This window comes from Lepisosteus platostomus, chromosome 22 (assembly GCF_059453375.1).
Source record: "Lepisosteus platostomus isolate fLepPlt1 chromosome 22, fLepPlt1.hap1, whole genome shotgun sequence".
NCBI lineage: Eukaryota > Metazoa > Chordata > Actinopteri > Semionotiformes > Lepisosteidae > Lepisosteus > Lepisosteus platostomus.
Genome location: NC_142632.1, coordinates 17241377 through 17263780, shown reverse-complemented (window position 1 = coordinate 17263780; position 22404 = coordinate 17241377). Strand labels below are relative to the sequence as shown.

The following is a 22404-nucleotide window of genomic DNA, read 5'->3' as shown; positions in this document are numbered from 1 at the left end:
GGGCAGATGAGTTTTTTTTTGTTGGGTTTTTTTGAGCAGGTGATAGGAATGGAGGACTTTCGGAGCGGACCCAGCGCCTCAGCCTCACGTTTCGTGTTAATCCCTGCCGGGGTTGGTGTTTGACAGAAACCCTGGTTACACGAGCAAGAGTGAACGCCACACAAAAATACACAAACTCCCTTTTTTAAACGTTTAGGAAAACGGAGTTTAAATGTAGTCTAATCTGGGTTTGGGAAAAATAAAACCTCATTAGACTTGAACGTGGTAAAACTCATTTTCGCCTTTCTTTATTCGGTTTACTCCGCTCGTATGAACACCTCAGCGTCTCGTCAGGAAAAAAAAAAGAAGTTATTTCCGTTTTGAATTAGGCACTTAATTCCCCAACGTTTGATTTAGAAACGTGACAGAAATGTACCGGCGCTTACTGAAGAGAGAAGGGAAGGTTTCGCTGCGTTTTTCCGAGAAAACCGTCGGTACAAAACCGTCGTTTTTTGTACTGGTACCTCAGAAAACGCACTTTCTGCTGTTTCGCTTCACTTTCAGAGTTTATTTAATTACTTCTAACTTCATGCTCCCGTTTGTCTCTCATTTCCCCGTGGTCGCAGGCTGGGCACCTGAATCCCAATTCTCACAGAAGAGTGCGTTATACTACCAAGTCGTTTGAAAACTGCAAATTCGGGGTTTAATTCGCCACGGCTCTCTCGGCTCACAGTAACACTCACAGCGGGACTGGGAGCCCTGCTTACCTGCGATGTGCTCTGGCGCTCGCCGGCGGTCCCGCCTCCTGCTCCGCGCCGAGGTGCGTGATGGACACCGCTGGAAACTGGTACACAAACCCGCTGCTGTTAGCGACGCAAACCAGCAGACTGCCCAACAGCAGCGAATACAGGACCGCTGCCATCCTGTCCGTGCCCCCTGGTCGCTGTCCTCCTGGTCGAGGGGCAGTCGCGGCGCTGGGATGCGCGGAACGTGTTGCCAATTCGCACAACTGCGGAGGACGGGACTGGACACGATCCCGTGTAATTACATGAGCGAGCGTAAAGATGTTGCCGTCGATTAACTGCGAGGCATCAATGCGCTGTGAGACAGCCCGGCTCACGGGTTAGGCATTTTTCTAATGGAAAAATAAGCCTGCGGTTTCGCTTTCTCCCTCTCCCTCTTTGTCTAATCCTGTGTGTCAGAGAGGCTCTTGGTTCCCCAGTCTTTTAGGAGGGATTTAAATGTCTCAAGTGTCTGGCGGCGTGCGCTACAACGCGCTGGAGTTTGGAGAAGCTGCAGTAAGCGGCTGTTTCAAGGGCCAGTTCGAGACGGAGGGGAGCAGCAGACGACGGAAATTAACTGATTTGTAATCTTTCGAGTTTAAAAAAAAAACACATATCCACTTCTACGTGCTTGTTTAACGTTATTATTTTAAATCTAAAGTGCTCGTCGACGAAAATCAACCAGGCGCAGTTGCGGATATAGGGTCCGGAAAGCTTCGAAGTTCGCAGCGAGATTAAATCGCTGAAGGATTTATTCGAAATCAAAACCTTTCAGGTTATCGCGGAACGGCATTCTAATTCCCTCGTCCTTAGTCTTGGCTGTCCGTGCTGCAGTTTGGGGGAAATATTTTGTCTGTAAATCTCTGTACTGTGTCACATCTGTGAACATCTAGATGAACGAAGAATTTAAAAAAAGGACAGGATATTGTTTTTATATTTTCCTTTGCACACTCTTGGCTAATGGAAATCTGATAATTAATTAGTGACTTATCGGTGTGCATTTTTCGCCAGTAACCATCAGAAGCAAAAGTACATGTAGTTACAAAAGTCATTTTCCTTAATATCGGAGTCACCAATTATATCACTATGCTGTTTTATAAATAAAAGTTCCTGTCCACAATGATTTAACAGATTTTCTTTTTAAGAACTTTTAAACAATCTGTACTCCATGCATATTTTAAAAAAACATTTACTGATGGATAAAGTAATGGATGGAAATTGGTGCAATTTAATAGCTATATGGAAATTCTGTATGACACTGTAGAATAAAAGGGTTCATTTTCTAACCACTTCTCCCACTACAGGGTGAAAGAGGAGCTGGAGTCTCTCCTGGTGCGAGGCAGGGTCCACTCTGAAGGGGACACTAGTGCATTTCAGTGCACAGACTCACACGAGGGCCATTTTTCCCCAATTAATCTACCAGTACAGTATGTCTTTGGACAGAGAGCAAACTGAAGCATCCTGGGGAAACCCACACAAACATGGGGAGAACATACAAACTCCACACAGACAGCACCCCAGGAATTGAACCCCCCACACCAGCAGACCCAGAGGGCCAGAGACCCCAGAGACCCAGAAAGAGTCACGCGTCAATCATTACTGAGGGAAGAATCAAGGACTTCATGCTTGAGAAACTACTGAATACTATGCTTTGACCGAGTCCCAGTGCGTCTGTCGTGTAATGGCACCATGTCACCAGCAGAGAGCAGGCGTGCTTTATTCAGTGCCTTTTCCTCAGCGATACCCACATCACATCGTTTCATAGGTAGCTTTCAATCTTCTGTGAGGAAGGAATTGGAATACAGACCAATTAAATTAACAATTGATTTCAATAAAGTCATTAAGAGTCCAGAGAGAAATGAAAACCAGAACACAGGGCTATAGTCCAGGAGACAGATGAAGATGGATTAGGAAAATACATTTTGTAAAATGGTAGAGGAAACAATTTAAGACCATAATATTAGGGTATTTCTTAGCCCTGTTTCTGGATTACAATATACATTACTATACATTACAAATTACAGTGGTATACTAACATCAGGTAAAGCAGTCTTTTTCCAGAAAGTGTGATAAATGACAGTAGGTATAGTTAGGAGATACGAGACGTTCCTGGTGCTCATTGAACGTAATTCTCCGAGGTCGGTAAAAAACAAACGGGCTGCAGATAAGTTTAGCCACACGAGGGCAGCACTTCGCAGGAGATCGGCGCTGTTATACCTGTGAAAGATTTTCCTTTGGAGATCAAATCTGCCCAGTCTTCTTCCCTTTAACATTATTATACATCTCTATATTTATATTTTCCGTGAATCAGAATGTCATCGCATTCTGGGGTAGGATTGAAGAACTGCCTCTCCAGCCGAAATAAGGAAGGCATTGAGGAAATCCGGTCTGTACAAGTGAGTTTAACCATCTTTAACGATGTCCGAGTCTGGACCTTGAGCGAAGTCTCCCCAAGAGCGGCAGGACCGAGTTCCTGGTCATCATACCTTTGCATTGCTTCGGAAATACAGCTCCAAGGGAAATGGTGCCCCCTGCTGGTCCATCACATCAGGGAATTGGTGTGGACTTCAACACTGATCACCACCCTAAAGGTTTCCTCAGCTGCACGGTGCTAAATCCTGGCAAAAGCGCTGAATTACATCGGCACAGGCCTTGTAATGTACTCAGTTGGTTATGCCGACTCACGGTAGTGAACTGATAGAACTTGTCCGACAATACTTCCACTGAGCGTCTGCATGCCTCAGCCCAGTTTGATGGACGCCGCGCCTGCCTGCAGTTACACCGGTCTTCCAGGAGAGGTCGCCAAGCAGGCGGCCTCAGGGACTGCGCAAACGCACCTGGGTGTCATTGCTGCAGCAGACCGTCTGTGATGGGGAATTCTCATGCGGGCTTGAGGACCGAGAACATATGGGGATCATCAAAAAGGTACAGAAAAGAGAAAAGGGTCCCGTCTCACAAAAGGGCTGAAATAATCTCTGGTTTGTTTATTCATCACTGTCATCAGAACACAATCGAATGGAGATGATGAGGTTCTGGAAAAACTCAGGATTAAAAAACTCAGTGCGCTTATCCTGCAGTGCCTGAACATTTATCAAACTTTATAAAGTCATATGTAATATTATTCAAGGCAAATCTTTTATAAGTTATATATATATACAGTATATGAAATTAAACATTGGTTTGCATTACTTGTATTTGCTTATTGCCTCAAGACTCAGTACTTTTCAAAAAGGTTCATTTTTAAATGCACTTGTTTTAAGTTGTTTAAATGCAAATGTTTAAAGATTGACTTAAGACAGAGTTATGTTAATGCACGGATCAAATAGCATTAAGCCAATTTGTAACACATCATTTTTCATGTATGGTTTATGTGAAAAAACACTGACGTGTCTTCACTCCTGTGTATCAGCAGCATGTCTGGAAACGCAGCCTGTCGTGACTCAGTCCCAGCCGCTCCTGTCAGTGACCTGAAGCCTCTGGCCGTGGGCTGGGTGACAATGTCAGAATCCACCCATATTCTAACTGCATCTTCCCAGGCTGGATCACTGGGGAGCTGGAGTCTATCCCAGCAAGCAATGAGCACATCCAGGGTGAATCCTGGACAGGACACCAGTCCATTGCAGGGCACACACAGACACACACACCAGGGCCCATTACCCTACCAGCCTGTCCGTAGACTGTGGGAGGAAACCCATATGAACACAGGAAGAACATGCAAACTCCGCGCAGACAGCAGCTCAGGAATTGAACCCAGGGCCCCAGCGCTGCAGGGCAGCAAAGCTGACCAGCGCGCAGCCCACCGGAGACGAGTAAGACGGGGTTGTGAAGGTTGCACATGTCCCCCGCTGGCGTTGGCGCCCCCTGCTGCTCAGTGAACAGAGTTGGCGTCCGTGCCGTGGGCCCGCTGGCAGCCGGTCCACTCCAGCTCCGGGGCCCACCGGCCACGGCTGACCACCCGCACCCGGCCCGGGTCGAACCTCCAGAACAGCTCGTCCTTGAAGAAGTACAGCCCATCGGGCCGCCCCACCGCCCCGTTGGCGCCCTGGGGCAGCCCCTTCCAGTCGGCCAGGCCGCGGGGGTAGTAGGGCTCGGGCGTCAGGCTCCTGAGGTTCAGCACGAAGTAGCGGGGGCCCTTGACCAGCACCATGTTGCCCAGCGGAGGGTAGTAGAAGGCGTAGTCGGGGTGCCGCGGGAGGCCGGCGGCGCTGCTCCTCCTGGGGAACCCGGGGTCCAGCCTGCTGCCCGAGAAGCGCCAGAAGCGCCCGCCTGCGGGGGGGAGAAACGGGTCAGCCGGCTGACCTGGGCGCCGCGTCACGGAGAGCAGGGCCGCGAGGAGCGGTGACCGCCTGACCGCACCCGGCTGATCCCAGGTGCTCATCCTGCCGGGACCTTGAAGGAGCCAGGGTATCGGCATCACCAGCCCGGCTGGCCGCCTCGTCCCACTCCCCCACCGCCCTTTGGCTAAAGAAGTGCCTGCCGGGCTCGATTTCACACGCACTCCCCAGGGGTGTCCACGTGTGCCCTGTGGTTTGCGTTTCACGCAGGAGTACCGGGAGCAAACCAGGCCGGCGAGCGAATTTCCCTGTCCAATCTCCGGCTGCACGTTATTCCCAGGTCTCCAAGGAAGGCAGCGCCAGGATGGCAAGGGGCTGAATCTACGGCTACGGACAAGCAGGACCAATTCAAAGCTCCCTAGAGCCCCATCCCATGTCAAGACGGTGAGCAGAAACGCTGTTGCCGTGATTCTCGATGTGCTTCTGGCTCTGCTCAGCCGCGCGGGAGCCGTGTGCTGTGAAGCTGCAGGGGGACGCGGGCCGGGTCCCTACCTCTGAAGAAGTAGAACTTGCCCTCCGGCGGCGACACGGCGGCGGCCTCCACGCTGGCAGGAAGCTGGGGCCAGCGGCGCTGGAGGGGCAGGGCGGCGCTGGCGCGGCCCTCCGCCGACACCGTCCAGAACCGCGCGCCCCGGAACACGTACACCGTGCGGTTCTGGTCTGGCAGCACCGGCGCAGAGGAAAGAAAAGCTCATTACTTTCATCTCTTCAGCTGAAGCTGGACTGGCTTCACGCTGAGAGCCTGGGTGTCAGTCCTTGTGACTATATCAGCACATTTAAATGCCTGGAGGAGCACTGATGAGCTCTGTTAGAAAGATCGACAGATCGCCATGGAGGAATTCTCCCACAGCACACAAGCCACACTTCAGAACAGCCTTGGCTACAGAAGACCATCCTCTTCCATTCTGGATGTGTTTTTCCATCCCATGCATGAATATCGTTTTGTGACTTATTGGTTTGCGTGTTTCCTAGGAACCATCTGAATTAAAAGTACGTACAGTTACAAAAGTCATTTTCCTTAATACCTGAGTCACCCATTATGTCATCATCCTGCTTTATAAATAAAGGTTCCTGTCCACACAGATTCAACTGGTGTTCTTATGAAGGACTTTACACAACTTGTTCTTAATGCATGATCTTTTAAAGGTTAAGTGGCTTTGGGGGGAGTTATCTGTGATGTGTGTCTGTGTCTGCCCTGGCATCTGATCCAGGGTGAATCCTGCTTGCTGGAATAGATTCTGGCTCCCCCATGAGCCTCAATTGGATAAATCAGTTACAAAATGGATGGCTGTACAAAAAATAAGGACACAAGTAACGTCAATCGGGAGCAGACAGGGAGTGTAGAGTACAGAATGGACTGAAGGAGGGTTTTCCTCACCCATGGTAATGGCATCGAAGAAGGTCTGGCAGTATGGGGGCAGGGCAGTGCCAGGGCCCTGAGTGCCCTCGGTGGACTCCCAGTCCTGCAGGAAGGAGCTGTATACCTGTCCAGGGAGCTGGACGGCCAGCCCGCTGGGCGGCTTCCCTGGAGCACACAGGAGAGAAAGGACAGCAGGTAGTACCGCACCTCGGTGTGAAAGAGACGCCAATACCCTCATAAAGCAAAGATACAGCATCCCTCATGCAGAGAATAAATTACATGATTCCTCTCTATTAATTAATTAAGCGCTTAATTCAACTGGAAATCGGACTCATTAGAACACGAACTCTGTTGAGCTCCTAAACTATTGGAGATTACCAATGGATGCTTAAATTACACCCGAGATGAAATCTAAAATGTAGCAGTTGTGGGTAGTGAAAATGTTCTGAAGGATTAAGTTCTTCATCTAATTTAAAGGTTGAGCTAAGCAAAAGCTAAGCAGGATCAAAGACACCAGGGCACCAGGGCCCAGACTGGCAGCTCCAGACGCAGGTCCGAGTCACCAGGCAGCACCACGGTGAAGCAGCTGCTACATCTCGGCCTGAGATAAAACTCCAGCTCATTAAACACCTGAGCCTCAGTTCACTGGGGACCGCTTTCCTTTGGAAAAGCATCATGGAAACAAGGTAAGAGCAACAGTTAAACACATCAGCCACTCTGACTTGGTTTTGCAATTCTCACAACATAACAAAGAAACCAGAGAACTCTCCAGATGTTTTTACTAAAACCCCCAAATATTTATCTTGCTCTCGGTGGAGTGGTCTGGCATATAGCCCCATACCAATCCATCCGAATCGCTCCGACAGACAATGGAGAACGTGAGAAAAAGACTAACTTTTGCATAAAACCAGAGACAGAACCGATTAACAGAGTGAGTAACAGGGAATATTTCACAGTAAAGGCCTGTCATTACCAGTTATCCTCGGCAATATTGTCTGATTATGTAAGTACGTATGTATGCTCTGCTATGGGGTGATTTCACACAGAGAATATTTAAACATTTAGCAGAACAGGTTGCAAAATATTTGTGATAAGTGGTGGATTGTACTCTCCCTTTTATTTGCAAAGGGTGTATGAAGGCTTGTCTGCTATGCAACACAACCCAATTCACAGCAGAACAGAGAAGTCTGGAGAAGGGGGCATCAAGGTGGCGCAGTGGTCAGTAGCGCACTAGGGAGCCTCCGGGTGCTCCAGTTTCCTCCCACAGCCATGGAGGTTAATTGGCTTCTGGGGAAACTGTCCCTGCTGTGAGTGGGTGTCAGCCCCCAGCTCCGGCTGGGCCGCCGTGTGAACATTAACAACAGCGGGGTTTCAGCCATAAGTTATTCGACCACTTTACGCTGGCAGGCATCCCAAGAGAGTGATTGTCTCTCCTGGAGTACAGGAGGAAGGGCACCGTGAGAAAACTGGACTAGTCCAGCTGCTCCTCGAGGTTCTTCGTGAAACACCACAGCATCGCGTTCCACACGCTGGCTTCCACACAGCACAGTGAAGCTCAGCCCTGTCACTCATCGAGGAACTGAGGGGCGTGCTCGCCCCTGGGGGGTGGGGGCACATTGCACATTGCCAGCTGCCCCCGGTAAAAAGTGAAATCTGTGTGAAACAGCAGTCCGTGTGGGAGGCGGGTCAGGAATCTCGTTAACAAGTCTCCCTGTGACGGGCTCCTCTAAGGACGGCACCGCACTGTGAGACTCACGACACCGGCAGGCTGCAAGAACCGAACCGTTTTAGTCTCGTTTACAAGGGGACCTGAAAAAACAATCCTTAAGAGTCACTGCCAAGGTCACCCCAGCTTCTGAATAAACAGTTAAAGAGGCAAACCAGAGGACACAAGTGGAGACTAAGTGGAAATGAGTTTAAAACAACCCAGGGGTCCCTTCTCACCCAAAGGATTGTGGGGAAATGGGACAAGGCACCCAGCCATGCTGTTGAAGCCAATATCCTGGCTTCTTTCAGGGAACGGCTGGGTGAGATCAGATCAGTCAGCTACTTCATACCAAACAGATTAAATGAGCTGAATGGCCTCTTCTCGTGTATAAAAGTTCTCTTGTTGTGAAAGTGAAATGCACACCACAACTGCAGGTACAAAGGCTGAAAGCAGAGTCTGAAGAAGGGGTGAGAACTTTTTTTACAGAGTTTTATAGAGTTTAAAGCTGCAATAAGAATGAAACCAGGTGCAAGGCTCCAGAAGTCCCTACCAGTGCATTAAGTGCTGAAACAAATTGTGATAAAGGACATCTATACAGTTTATAGATCTATAGAATAAAGTTGTATACCTTGCGGACTGGAAGCCCAATGTCCTAAACGTGTTAAATCCCCTGGAATTGTTGAATTAACAGAGCACTAGTCAGCAAAATTCAATTCATCCTTTGCTCATATTGTTAGTCTTTATTCAGTACATCGAGAGATAAAAAAAGATGATGCTCTTTGCTGGACAATCATGGTGAAAGCGTCTGGCAGAGAGGCTTGCTTGATGTACTGTACATTATGGCTGCTCAAGGTCTTCTGAAATACAACCATTACTGCATGAGCACCAGTGAATGAGTCAGGGCTGCACAAGCAATTCAGGGAAAGTCCTAAGTCCCAACACCTTCCTTTTCCACCTGTTCCCATGTGATCCTGTTCCCAGGGGTGACATACCATAGAGCCGCTGCACCGCAGCGATGTCGTCCCAGCTCAGGACGAAGGCCCTGCCCAGCTTCTTGTAGTAGGGCGACATGAGCGCGTTCCTGACGGGGGAGTGCTCCAGCCCCAGCGTGTGCCCGATCTCGTGCGCCGTCACCACGAACAGGTTGTGCCCCTTGTGCCCGTTCAGGGTCCAGCGCTCGGCCATGTCGAAGTGAGCCTCGCCGCGGCAGGGGAAGAAGGCATGGGCCAGAGCTCCCCCTGCAGGAGAGAGGCGGAATGACAAGAGGCTTGGTGAGCAGAGCTGTCAGGTGATCCCCGTCAAGTCACGGTCAGCTGTCACTACGCAACCTACAATCCAGTGCCATGCTAGTCGTCCATTCCCAATGAATTGGATAGACTTTTGCAGTAAGATCTATTTTACACCTGCTTTATGCATCGGTATTCCCAAGTGCCCAGGTGAAAAAATACATGGATAGAATAAATTATGAAATTCAAAGATGGATCCCAAGCAGCAACACCTGCTCAGAGCACAGTTTGATTGCCATCATCCAGAAGCTGGACGCTGGAGTCGGGGTCACGTCACCAGCCAGCTGTGACTGGGGCTCCAGTCTGTGCCAGTTCTCCTGTAAGGGTCTGTGCAACGGAATACTGAAAATTGTGTGGGTATAGAAACAAGTAGCAATTTCAAACTTAGGGAGAAAAGACATGACATGACAGGAACCAATCAACGAAACAATTTAAACCGGATCAGAGCAGAGGATTCCCAGGGGGCCGAAGTCCGTACCTGGGCCGTCGAAGGCGTTCCCCGTGCCATCGTTGTGCTCGCCTTCGTAGAATGCCAGGCGGATGTCGGCGGGCCCGTGGGTGAGCTCCTGGAAAGCCAGGGCGGAGGCGTTGCTCCACAGCTGGAAAGCGGCTCGGACCGCCAGCCGGACCTGCCCCGGAGAGAGGTGCCGGGGCCAGTTCACGAGGCGGTAGGTCAGCTGCCGTTTAGACCACTTCTCCCCTGTGGGCAGAGAGACGCCTGGCAGAGCTCAGCACCTCCACACCTCACAGGCCTGCCACAGCACAGAGAGGCACACACACACAGCACAGAGAGAGACACACACACACACACACACACACACACACACACACACACACACACACACACAGCACAGAGAGCACACACACACACACAGCACAGAGAGGCACACACACAGCACACACACAGCACAGAGAGGCACACACACACAGCACACACACACAGCACACACACACAGCACAGAGAGCACACACACACAGCACAGAGAGCACACACACACAGCACACACACAGCACAGAGAGCACACACACACAGCACACACACAGCACAGAGAGGCACACACACACAGCACAGAGACACACACACACACAGCACAGAGAGAGACACACACAGCACACACACAGCACAGAGAGCACACACACACACACACAGCACACACACACAGCACAGAGAGGCACACACACACAGCACAGAGAGATACACACACACAGCACAGAGAGACACACACACACAGCACACACACACAGCACAGAGAGACACACACACAGCACAGAGAGCACACACACACACTACACACACACAGCACAGAGAGCACACACACACACAGCACACACACACAGCACAGAGAGCACACACACACAGCACACACACACAGCACACAGGCGAGATTTAAACTTATGCTTTTAATTCTTAATCAGTTTCTTTCCTTTAAATTCTCAATTTAATCTGGTTTTGTTGTCTAATTTGTATGCCGTACTGATTTCTTAGTGAGTGATTTATGGAAAATGCTTTGAGAATGAAAAGCCCTACAGAAGGATGAGATTGACTGGTTGATTGATAGAGAAGTCCACTTCAAGGCTGCCTAACGTGGACTCCCCAGATGAAGTAAAGTTTAACTCCATTGCCGGAAAGTAGAAAAGAGCAAACTCAATGTTTTCTGCTGTTGAGCCTTCTTCAGCTGTGAGGGGGAGAAAGGAAGGTATCAGGGATATAAAACAAAGGCCCCTTTTCTGCTTTCCAGTGTGGAATTAGCTGTTAGCTGCTCCAGTGGAGTTAGCCCACACTCATGAAGCTCCCTGCTCAAACCTCCCTACGGAAAACTGTTCTTGAGCTCTGTCACTTCCTGCAGGTAATTACTGAAGACTGCAATGCACTTGTCTGAGAACACGCAACATATCCTACATGGAATGATGGGGACCTTAGAATCTTCAAACAATTGACCTCTTTGTCCTGGATAAAGACATCAGCCAAACGAATGCAAAATGATCTCCAGGCGCCATAAACAGACACAGGAAGATGGGTCCGATACTTTGCTAGTGCATCACCGGCCTCACTTCACCCACAGGAGTGCTTTAGTAAAAGCTTCCGTTGCGTCTTCATTGTTCCGAAAACTGGAACTAACGAAGTGTCAAGATAAATCTCCTTTCGGGTTGACTATGGTGGGATTTTTGTCCTCTGGAGAAAAAGCAGTGGATTTCAGAGATTGTCTCACACCTTCACAAACTCAGCAGTCATGATTATTAAAAAAAAAAACATCCAATACTTTTAATGCATCCTAATTTGAACCTGATCTAAACAAGAAACAAGTCAACATTCTTTTCTATTCATTTCCGATACTGTCACAGAATGGTGTTCTCAAAGCAATCCAGAGAGTAATCATCCCCAGTAATAATCTGCTCAAAATGCTTTTTTTAACCAACAGGTGCCTGTGAAACTAACAGACCACACGTGCCTGTGCTGGTGAGAAAGAGAAAAGCTCCACGCGGCTCTGTGTGTGTGGAGGGAATGTGGGCCACGCTGCGCTGTGAACAATATACTTGACGTCCGAGGACGGTGCGTCTGATTGGCCCAGGCTGAGGTGCGGATTCTGAGGATAAACAATTCTCCCAGCAGCCTGAACTGCTGCCCCCAGGGGAAATCTCAATACCTGTGTGCAGCTATGATATACCTCATGTGCAGTAACAAGGAACACTGGGAATTACTCTCTAAGGTTCAGAGAGTGGGCTGGAGAAACAGACCTCAGTTAAGGGAGGGGATACCCTGGGATCTTTATGCCACAGTGTGAGTAGGACTCTGGTTTAAAGTCCACCAAAACAAGAGTCACCTCCTACAGCCCAACACCTCTCCCTGGTACCACATCGTAGCACTGGAATTTCTCACCAGAAGGAAATAGTGCCTCCTACTGGTCTGCCACTGCTCCTGCCAGCTGCAGCGGCAAGTCCTTCCTTCAATGTCTCCCTTCCATGTGTTGCTCTGGCCTAGCCTCCCCGAGAGATCAGGGTTCTGGGCGATAGAACTCTTGTAACCTGAGTTTGTTGAAGATGGATGACAGAGCAATTACTGTAACTGTCACATAATGCTTTGGAATCTAAAATGCTTCCTGTTTGAAATATCATCCCAATGCTTGAGAAGGTACAGCCTGAGAAAGAGGAGAGTCACTTCTAACAGATGCAGTCCTAAGGATCGTTCTGAAAATGATCCACGAAGCTTTGCAGCAATAAATAACATTTTAAACGCAAACTTTAAGCTTCTGTTTCACTGAAATCTGAAAGCAGCCCGTGTACCTACAGTATACCCACAGTCATGTGTTACTGGTACAAGAATGCATTTGAGGCATCGGGAGTCTTGCTATCAGCAATCTAGGGCATTTCCTGCAGTCTGAGATAGGCTGCAGTCCTAATTGTTTCCAGAAGGAAAGTCCCAGAATGTCTTGGGTTCTGAGCCTCTTGCCCCTTAATCTGCTTCTGTAATCACCACCAAATAAGCTCAGAAGGAAGAAAGTTGCTGTGCTTACTGTACTCTGATACAATGGGCAGGAAAAAAGACGCCCCCACATTCAGAAATGAGCCCTGGGAAAAACTCAAGGCAGCTGTTGCCTCCATATCTCCAGTTAATGACTTCACTAACTGGTGAAAAAAGCCATTAATCACAATTACTGCACCATAGCCATATTAGTTCAGTGTTAGTGCAAATACACTCAGAGGGCACTACATGTCTCGCTGAGAGGCCCCCCATAAACACGCCTTCAGCACAGCTCCCAGAAGAGGCGCCCAAATGTCCCTCCATCAGATCTCTTGCTACTACGTGAACTTATCATTGTCTCCACTTGACCAAAGTCTCCAAATCTATGTGCTATTACTATGGCTTGAAAATTCATGTCAGCTCTTGAGCGAGAGAATGGATCATTCACATCCTTTAATGCACCCCTAAATTTCTGTCCCAATGGATTTTAAGGTTCTTATGTTTGATGTGCCTTCCTTAGCGCCATGTTATCTGCCTGATTTTGCAGTCACTCTAATCTCCAGCTCAGCAGTCCTTGGTCTTGGAGGACAGCTTTCAACAGCCTACATTGTATAGTCTTGGATTGCATTGGGTTGCATGGCCTTATGTCAAAGCGAATAACCCACTTTTATCAATTTTGGCATCCATAACTATGATCTATGTTTAAGTTCTGGTGAAATAAGAAAGACAAGAATTCATCTAAAGTTGCACATTGAGAACTGTGCGCTTTTCCGAGATGAACACAGCAGTTGTCAGGCTGGGACTTGAAGCAGGAGAAAAGCTGGGAGAGGCAGCAATTGCATTCCAACTGTGTTAACAAATCCCTCCAGGAACATACAGGAATGTAAGTCAAGACTCCACTGGGGAACGCTGGCAAAAAGCACCGAGCAAAGTCCATGCAGTGCTCTCTCTCTCTCTGACCCTCCCACATGCATTTTAAAGATAAGTTCCCATAGATACAAGCAGCAGGATTGTGAAAATGTCCCAAGTTCTTCTGAGTGATGTCTCATGTTTACTGTACATGTAATGATACGAACAAAAATTAAAGCTTGCAAGAAACACATAGTACTCAGAATTGACCGTGTTTCTAGATGCGCAGTACTCAGACTTTCTGCAGTGTAGTAGTTAGCCAGGCAATAACAGGATGCCCAGCTACTGTACGAAACTGTCTCGTGGGTTTTCAGGGTGAAAGCAACAGGTATCAAGATATGCCTCTGGTTAGTCAGTAAAAGAAAGAAGAGAAACCTGGACTCTCCTTCACTGCAACACAGCTCTGGAATTTCAGCTGGATGTTATTCCAAACTTGCTTCTGCCTGCCTCCTCGGGCTTCTTGTCAATGAGCTATTTACAGCTTTTATGACAGACTGGGGACGACCCGCCCGAACATTCGCACAACCAGAGCTTTTTTCAGAAAAAACATTTGGGATTGCCCTCTGACCTTGCTGGCTGTAGCGCTTGCTGCGATGGCGCCGCGCCCGCCGGCCTCCCATGCCCGAGAAGATGCCCCTGACCCGCTGGGCCCAAGCGGAGTGGCTCTCTCCATCTCCCACTCCGCACCGGGGCCGGGACATCAGCCACAGGGTGGCGCTGTCCAGTTTTCCTGTGACAGGCAGGTGAGACAGCCACTGGAACTCCCTGGAGAAACGAGAATAACAATAATCATTGCTTACACTTAATATGGCTCTTTTCTGGACACTCCACTCAAAGCGCTTTACAGGTAATGGGGATCCCCACCACCACCAATGTGCAGCCCCACCTGGATGATGCGACAGCAGCCATAGTGCACCAGTACGCTCCCCACACACCAGCTCTCAGTGGGGAGGAGAGCAGAGTGATGAAGCCAGTTCAGAGATGGTTGATTATTAGAAGGCCATGACTGGTAAGGGCCAATTGGAAATTTGGCCAGGACACCACATTCAAGAATGACACCAGGGGATGGGTAGGGAGTCCCGGAGGGGTGCAGTTCAAGCTGTCAGGACATCAGAGGGGGTCATTCGAGCTGTCCTGCTCATTTGGTTCCTAGCTTACTCACTTTATTGTCCCAGATGGGAAATGTGCTTTGCAGGCAGATAAAGACATAACACATTACACCATACATTTAACACACAATACATTTAACAAATGTATGGTGAGAAAGAAAAAATATATCTAGAAAATAGTACAGTCCAAATTGAGCAGGTTGATAGCTGTAGGAGTAAAAGATGACTTAGTTCCATCGCTCTTGAATCTAGGCAGTCTGAATCGACACCCAGATGGAAGGAGCTCAGATTCACTGAGCAAGGGGTCGTGACAGTCAGTGATTATATTGGCCTTCTGCACTACTTGTCTGACGTCGATGTCTGCCAGCTTTAGCGGTTGTGCACCAAGCTGCTTCCTGATGAGGAACATCATCTCTGCACTCAGAGGGCAGGTCGAGCTCTGCCACCCAGGCGCCATTGTTGTTGGCGAGATTTCCCATGAGGCAGAGCAGAGCTGGCTCAGCACCGCTGGAGGTAGGGCTGAGATCAGAGACGGAGAAAGACTAAGTGTAGTGGGTATAAAATGACCAAACCTCATCCAACATAAATAACAAAAACAAGTTTCATTCTTTCCTCTGAGCAGCAGGAGGTGCCAGAGAAGCTGGAAAGCGCGGAGGCCTGCAGACTCTCGGACGCCCATGACTGACCTGGACTGACACATCGATCAGCTTCAGCCACATCGCTTGCCAAGGGAAGTATTTCTCTGCTGGCTATCCTCATTTTTTTTTTTGCCATTACAAAAAATGTCCAAACTTTCCTATGCTTGATATCTTGTTTTTCCTGCTTCTTAAACATAAGAAATCCCAAATCCGCCCAGATTCGTATTTTTAGATTTGGCATCTGCTGTGGAAACAATGTGGCGAACAGCAAAGGCAACTCGAGTCAGAGAGAGCTGTGGTCCAGGCCCTGGCTGTTTCAGCGGAATGCATTTCTGACAGTGTGTTTTAAAGTGCACACGCCGTCCTCCTGCACTCTGACTGGACTGGGCTCGGAGCACAGAGTGAAGCCAGTTCATGAACCGAACTGAGAGATCAGCCACTGGCTAGTCTGACAACTGGACAAGCAGCCCGGGCTCTGGAGAAGGTCCAGGGAGCCCAGGGGTCTGCATCAGAATGCCAGACTATCCTCTGGACAAAGGACACGCACGTGGCCAGTTTCCACCCCCCTGGGGGGGAGGGTCTGCCTTGCTCATGGTCCGATTTCCAGGGTGGGGGTGAAGGACAGCCTCTGGGGTCAGTGACAGCCAGCGAGACTAGGACCCTCCCCCAGTCCCATGAGAACTGGGCCAGTATCAGTGCGTAAAGACCCATAAGACCCGGGCCTGGGTCACTGGGTACAGACCCATAAGAACTGGGCCCGGGTCAGTGGGTACAGACCGATAAGAACCGGGCCCGGGTCAGTGGGAAAAGACCCATAAGAATTAGGCCCGGGTCAGTGGTAAAAGACAGCATCGGTGTGACAGACCTGACAGCCGACTTGACCTCGGCTGCATTGTGGGCATGCTCCTCCTGATCCAGGTAGCCATATTTCTCCAGAAACCCCTGAAAGAGAGAAAAGGGCAGAACTTACTCCCTGACACGCCCTAGAGCAGGTGCGGACAAGGGGGTGTAACTGCCCTAGGAAACAGGCTGGAGGGGTTCTGGAATCAGGTTTTGCCCTGTGCTTCCCCAGTTCGTGCACGTACCCCTGATGCCTGCAGTGGTGGCGCAACTGAGCAACACGAGCCTCAGTCATCGCACACATCCTGTGCTCCCTGCACAGTGATTAAAGCGTCTGGCACAACATCAGTAACTTCCAACTTTAAACACAATCAGAGAGCCGCAGGGTATTTAAAACAATCCCTAAAATACAGGGCAGCGTATTACATCCAGTACACATCCAGCTGCAGATGTGAAGAAACCATGAATTTAACCTTAACCACCATTGTTTAGTCCACTTACTTGTCATCTAAACCTTCTCCATCTACTTACCATCCTTTCTTGCAAGTTGTCTTTTGGCAAAAATCATCATCAGTAAAAGGGTTTTTATGGAAAATCTGAAATTTAAGAGGCCAGGTCCTGAGAGGTCCGGATAAATGACTCAGGTTGTCCCAAGATATAAGATATAAGGTTAAATTTAGGAATATAACCGTTTCTAATCATCTGCAGCTGGGTGTATATGTAATACAATACCTTCTGTTTTAGAGATCGCTTCAAATACCCCACAGTGCTCTGATTACATTTAAAATTCGAAGTTACTGATGTTGTTTTCATCACTGTGCCCCGCAAGTTGACTGCTTGAGTTTCCAATATTCCACTTTTACTAATGTTGTGCTGCTTTTCATTCAAATGGGAGACGGCTAGAGACATCTGCTTGATGATCAGACATCGAATGAACTACAGTCTTCATTAAACCCTGCTAGGGCGACGGACTGTTCAACAAAGTGGCAGAAGCATCATCATTAGAGTTCAGCACATAATTAGGAAGAAGTTGTTCAAGCAGGGAGCTGCATCAGCATGCACAGGCTGCAAAGGAACAAGTGAAGGTGTATTCTTTTTGAAAAGAGAAGAGAAACAAGGTGTGGTAAGGTGTGACACTTGAAAAAGCTCCACAGCTGAAACATTGTGTCTCTTTTCTTCTCTTTTCAGCATGGAATAAACCTTTACTTGTTCCTAATTAGGAACAATACTAATAAGTTAAAATCAGTGAATAAGCCTGAGTCAGGGGGCTGATATCTATAGCCATACCTCACTAGTAGTATAGCTACAAGAGAAACATTCTTCCCACAGCTGTGGCTTGTAAAACAGGACTCCTGTTGGGAGCAGCTGGGGAGAGCAGGACCACTAGGACTCCATTCCAGCAACCTTTACTCTTGTGATGGATCAGCAGAGTGTTTCGCACAGTGGTGGGGAAGATTCACCACTTCAAAAAGCGCAAACTGGAGCCACCTTGCATTGCAGAGAAAACTCTCCCTTGAACAGGAGCCCCAGACGTTTCCCCCTCTCGTGGACGAGAAAAGCATGGGAAACTGACCACATCGCTGGCCCTGAGGATATACACAGAGCCAAAAGCAAAGAGGCAAGATTGCTCCCCTGCACCCTTTTCCATCTTTTCTGTTTGGGATCGGCAGGAAAAGACAAACAGTTTTGTACATTTTTCTCATAATTCCCTCACCAAAACCAGCAGGAGCACTGTAATATATCTGTCCCTTGTTGTTTCAGCGCCGAGGAAGAGAATCAAAGGAATTGAAGACAGCGCACGAAACGCTTGTAAACCTCCGTTTCGTTTCTTCACAAACAGAGAAATCTGATGCGCAACGAAATCCCTGTTAAATCAGCTTGAGAATTCAGGGCGATGGAGCAGCAGGGAATTACTCTTCTCCGAGTGACTAAGACAAAAGCTATTTCCACAGCGAGCTGGGGAGGCCCAGGTCGGTCTTGCTTCAAGGCAGAACAGGACAATACTTGTTAGTAAAAATGTACTTCAGCTGCAGACTACCAGGAACTGACTCCCCTTCCGTGTTTTCCAAGCTGAAAGGAGTCGGTACGCAGAGGCAATACCATCTTCTGTCACTCCTCCCTTTCTGTTCGGAATCTGAGAGGCACAAGGACTCTGACTGGGCTTTTCCCAGATTTATTTCAATTCTATCTCAAGTTTTATTCCTTACTTCAAAAGCAAGAGAAATATTTAACTGACAGCTAATCTTTGTCCCTCGCCTCCCAGCATGGCTGTGTCGTTGGTTTATATCTGCAAACGAGACGAGCCCAGCTGCGCCCGCTCAGCTGGCCACTTGGTTACATTTACAAAGGATCAACAGCTTGGACAGGCAGATACATAGGAATTGGAAGGATGTGAATATTAATCAGTTCTATTCATTTTACAGTGCTAGAAAGCAGAACCATTTCTGCCGTCTATTTAAAGAGACTCCAATTCTGCTTTTTCCACGCATGAAGTCAGAATCAGCAGCCATAGCCACACTTATCATGGCTCATCGGCGTGCCGTAGCTGAGCACGGGCTACGATTGCGTCCCAAAAACAGCACCGGATCTCCCTCCAAACGGTCTCCAGAGAATTCCAGCTTTAATGCTAATACAGTTCGCTTTGTTGGGATCACCGATGAGGTGATGTGGAGTGAGCAACCAGTTCTCAGAAACAAAGAAGCACATGCTCACTGGGATACAAACAAACCTGTACTGGAAATAGCTCTGCACTCTTCAGTGATCCCTGCCAAGTCACATACCTTACCCTACTAGGGAGGAAATCTAGAGAAAGAGCTCCAGAACGAGGAGTTTAGTTGGTGTATTTACAAGCATTTTACAGGACTTCTGTGTTTAACCATCAAGGGAGCCTGCTGCTTCTAGCTGTTACAAGACTGGTGGATGGTCTAATCTAATCCAGCTGTGCCAGAGTGGAGAAGGTCGGATTACAGCATTGTTTAGTGAGAGATGTCTTGGTGCTGAAGGCATGCTGATGGACTACAATGCTGGCACGTGCAGAGAGGGGTGGAGAGATGGCATGTTAAGGATGACAGAGTGGTTCATGGTTCAGTGCTCTGTCTGGTACTGATTACCTAGGAAATGCAGGAAGGAGGGGGGGTTAGTCAGAAGCTAATTCAGGAACAGCAGCAGGAGCAGGGCTGGTATATGTCAGTCCACATATACAGGAACACCTTTCAAAAGCAAAACCATCGGCACACAATTCAGTTCCCGCGATTTCATATCCCCGCTATAAAACTGGCGTCTTTGGTGTTGCGGTCAGCACATGGACAGAACTAAACACTGCCAAACAGATGGTCAATGGGCCGGGTGAGGCTGGGAGGCAGAGGGGCAGGTCTGGGGAGCAGGGTTCGAAATGTGTCCTGCTGCGTACGGTGGGAGTCAGCCAACGAGCCGAACAGCAAGCTATCCTGGAGAAGAATTCTGGCAAAAACATTTTTCTGATTTCATCTTTAAAACCCACTATTTCCTCAACATAAACTGAATTCAGTCACATATTTAAGGACCTGGCTGTGCTATAGGTGCTATGGTGAAATTGATTGGAGGTCCAATACTTCATTACATACTCCATCTCTTCATAAGAAGGGCTACAAACGTACAGAGGAGGTCAATCTCCCTGCCTAACCCATTTGGCCAAGATATTGGCTTCTTCAACATAGCTGGGTAACTTGTTCCACACTCCCACCACCCTTTGTGTAAAGAAGGTTCTCCACTTTTCTGTTTTGTTTGTTTGGAAGCAGAGCAAAGGCCTTTTGGGTTGACATAGGTTTCAAGGTTTAGGGCGTGGCAGAGGCAGCTGGTTCGTTAACTGGCATGCACTTGCTGGTCCTGGCCAATAAGGAAACCCATATGGCTCAGCGGGGTGGGGCTTATCCCTGTTTCTGTCCCGTTAAACAGTTAAACAGGACCGAGAGCACGCTCCCCCAGGATGAAACTCCTTTCCATGACGACCCCTAGCACAGTGCTGCTGCTAACGCATTTATACAGCCGGCGGGGGGCGCAGAAATCAGGTTAAAGTACTTTGGAATTGAGCAGCTACAGCACAGACTCGAACCCACAGCCCACCGGTTAGGAGGCCACAGTCCCCTATTCCACACAAAGCAGCAAGCAAACTGAAAGCGCTTCAAAACCGTGAAGTACCATTTCGTAAGCCCTGAAGCCAAGACACCGCATCTCCTTCCGCACGGCGCCCCCCGACACCAGCACGTCCTCAGTGTCCGCCGAGCCGAGCCGAGCCCTTTCAGCACCGCCAGGGACGGACTGGACCCAGCAGAGATTCACTCTGGCCTCCCCGGGCACGGTCCCGGCCCTCCGGCACACGGAATCATAACCGACGCTCTCCGGCAAGAGTCTGGCGTGCGGAGCTGAAGTCAGGTGTGTAATTATTCCGCTGAAAAGTCCGCCCAGAAATAGCTCTGCCTGTTAATGTACTCTGTGTACAACCTCATTGCAAGGGAAAAACCTCAAGCAAGGTCTTTCAGCTTCTTTGGCACAGACAAATCACAGCTGGATGTTGTGACAAATTAATCTTGACATCAGTTAAATTAAATCAGGGACCCAATGAAAAAAGTGAGACATTAAGGCAGATCTACTCCCGGTATATACTGTAGGTTAATTAAGAAAGCAACGTGTTATCCCATTTTGAGTCCAAGAATTCCTTATTGAACAGGAGTTCTTGATGAAACTTGAAAATTCTTTAATAACCGACTTTTCCAGAGCTCTGGAACTACAATTACAATTTGCTACATAATTAATAAATAAACCAGCTCGTTTTGTCATTGTCCGAACACTAACTTCGATCGGCACGGTTGATGCAAATTAATAAAGACAACTCCTTAACACAATTAATAAAATATTTCACTCCTACCGATTTACCTCCAACCACACATCAAATTGTACTGAATACCGTAGTTCATGGAGACTGGGGAGGAATTCATCAAACGCTTACGCACAAAGGAATCAGTCCGAAGTTTGGACTCCAAATCCCAGTATCTACAGACGAAAACAGATAACCCTAGAGATGGAAATGAAGCTGCCTAAACTTTCTGTCATCATGTAAAGAAACGACTCGGTCTCCTCCACTGTAGCCCTGCGATTGCGGTCTCCTCGGAGCGGTGTGCGGACCTAGCTAAGCGAAGCGACCCTTTACCTCGGCAGATGCGGTCACCACACCCTCGCTGCCGGCCGCCGGCAGGCTGGCCGTGCCCGTAGCCAACAGGAGTGGACACAGCAGAAGGGACAAGATCGTGGGGGTCACTCGCCCCTGCACCCCCACGCCAACTAGCATCTTGCGGCGAAACACCTCACAGAGTCGCGGTGAACGTCACGCTTCCCAACGTCAAACCATCCGCGAGCAAGCTTGCTGTCCCGACGGGACTCTGTCACAGGAATGTCATGTTTCCTCCTTTTCCCTGACAATTGTCTTTTCCCAAAGCCGCCGTCTCCCACTGTCCATCCCGGACCGCAGCGCTGGGACAGACAACTGCACCGCGCTGCAGGCTCCGCGCCTTGCCCGCCTTTGCACCGCCCACAGCGGCTGAAGGGTTGATGGAAATGATCTATTTTTTTTTAAAAGCCGTAGATCCTCCTTCAGCCTTGAAAAATTAGGATTTCCGTCACCCAGCCCCCGGCGCAGTGCAACAACCCATCTCTTTCGGTTGAGTTGTGGAAGTTAAAAGCGCAGTCGGATGAAATTCAGCGCTCAGCCCACTGACCTTGCAAGGCGGGGGCAGGGTGCTACACCCGACACGTTCGGATGTTGAATTTGCCATTTCGTTTAGCTGACCGCAACAACGATCGAAATAATGTGTCATTTACGGCATTAAACTCGATTGCGGATTAATGGAGACTGTAAATGAGCCCGTGCAGCTGACTCCTCCAGCCTGGTACAGACGCGTGTGTAGAGGGAGAGTAACGGGCGAGCAAGACTGGAGCACATCCGGTTCCCCCATTTAATTACTAGA

The 22404-nt window shown here is 48.8% G+C and overlaps 2 protein-coding genes across 6 annotated transcripts in view; both read right to left on the bottom strand.

Annotated features, from left to right (window-relative positions):
- The window catches only part of col26a1 (collagen, type XXVI, alpha 1), a 37828-nt gene extending 36335 nt beyond the window's left edge, over window positions 1-1493 (bottom strand). Inside the window, exon 1 of one of the 2 annotated variants that reach the window (XM_088615828.1) lies at window positions 747-1493. In XM_088615828.1, coding sequence (XP_088471954.1) covers window positions 747-901 — 155 coding nt within the window. In that variant the 5' untranslated portion in view covers window positions 902-1493. The remainder of the gene's footprint in view (window positions 1-746) is intronic. The other variant, XM_088615829.1, reaches the window with a different exon arrangement.
- Window positions 1494-3725: 2232 nt separating this feature from the next.
- On the bottom strand, window positions 3726-22312 carry mmp28 (matrix metallopeptidase 28). 4 transcript variants are annotated; one of them, XM_088615819.1, is made up of 8 exons: window positions 21591-22312; window positions 16431-16507; window positions 14387-14583; window positions 9928-10167; window positions 9156-9401; window positions 6474-6620; window positions 5588-5755; window positions 3726-5027 (listed from the first exon to the last, which is right to left on the bottom strand). In XM_088615819.1, the coding sequence occupies exons 1-8, from the start codon at window positions 21726-21728 to the stop codon at window positions 4630-4632; spliced, it is 1611 nt and encodes a 536-aa protein (XP_088471945.1). In that variant the 5' UTR covers window positions 21729-22312; the 3' UTR covers window positions 3726-4629. The 4 variants fall into 4 exon arrangements, with proteins under 4 accessions (XP_088471945.1, XP_088471946.1, XP_088471947.1 ...); XM_088615820.1 differs by having other exon boundaries at window positions 9928-10149; window positions 21591-22309; XM_088615821.1 differs by lacking the exon at window positions 21591-22312 and adding an exon at window positions 20582-21372.
- Between the last annotated feature and the right edge of the window lie 92 nt (window positions 22313-22404).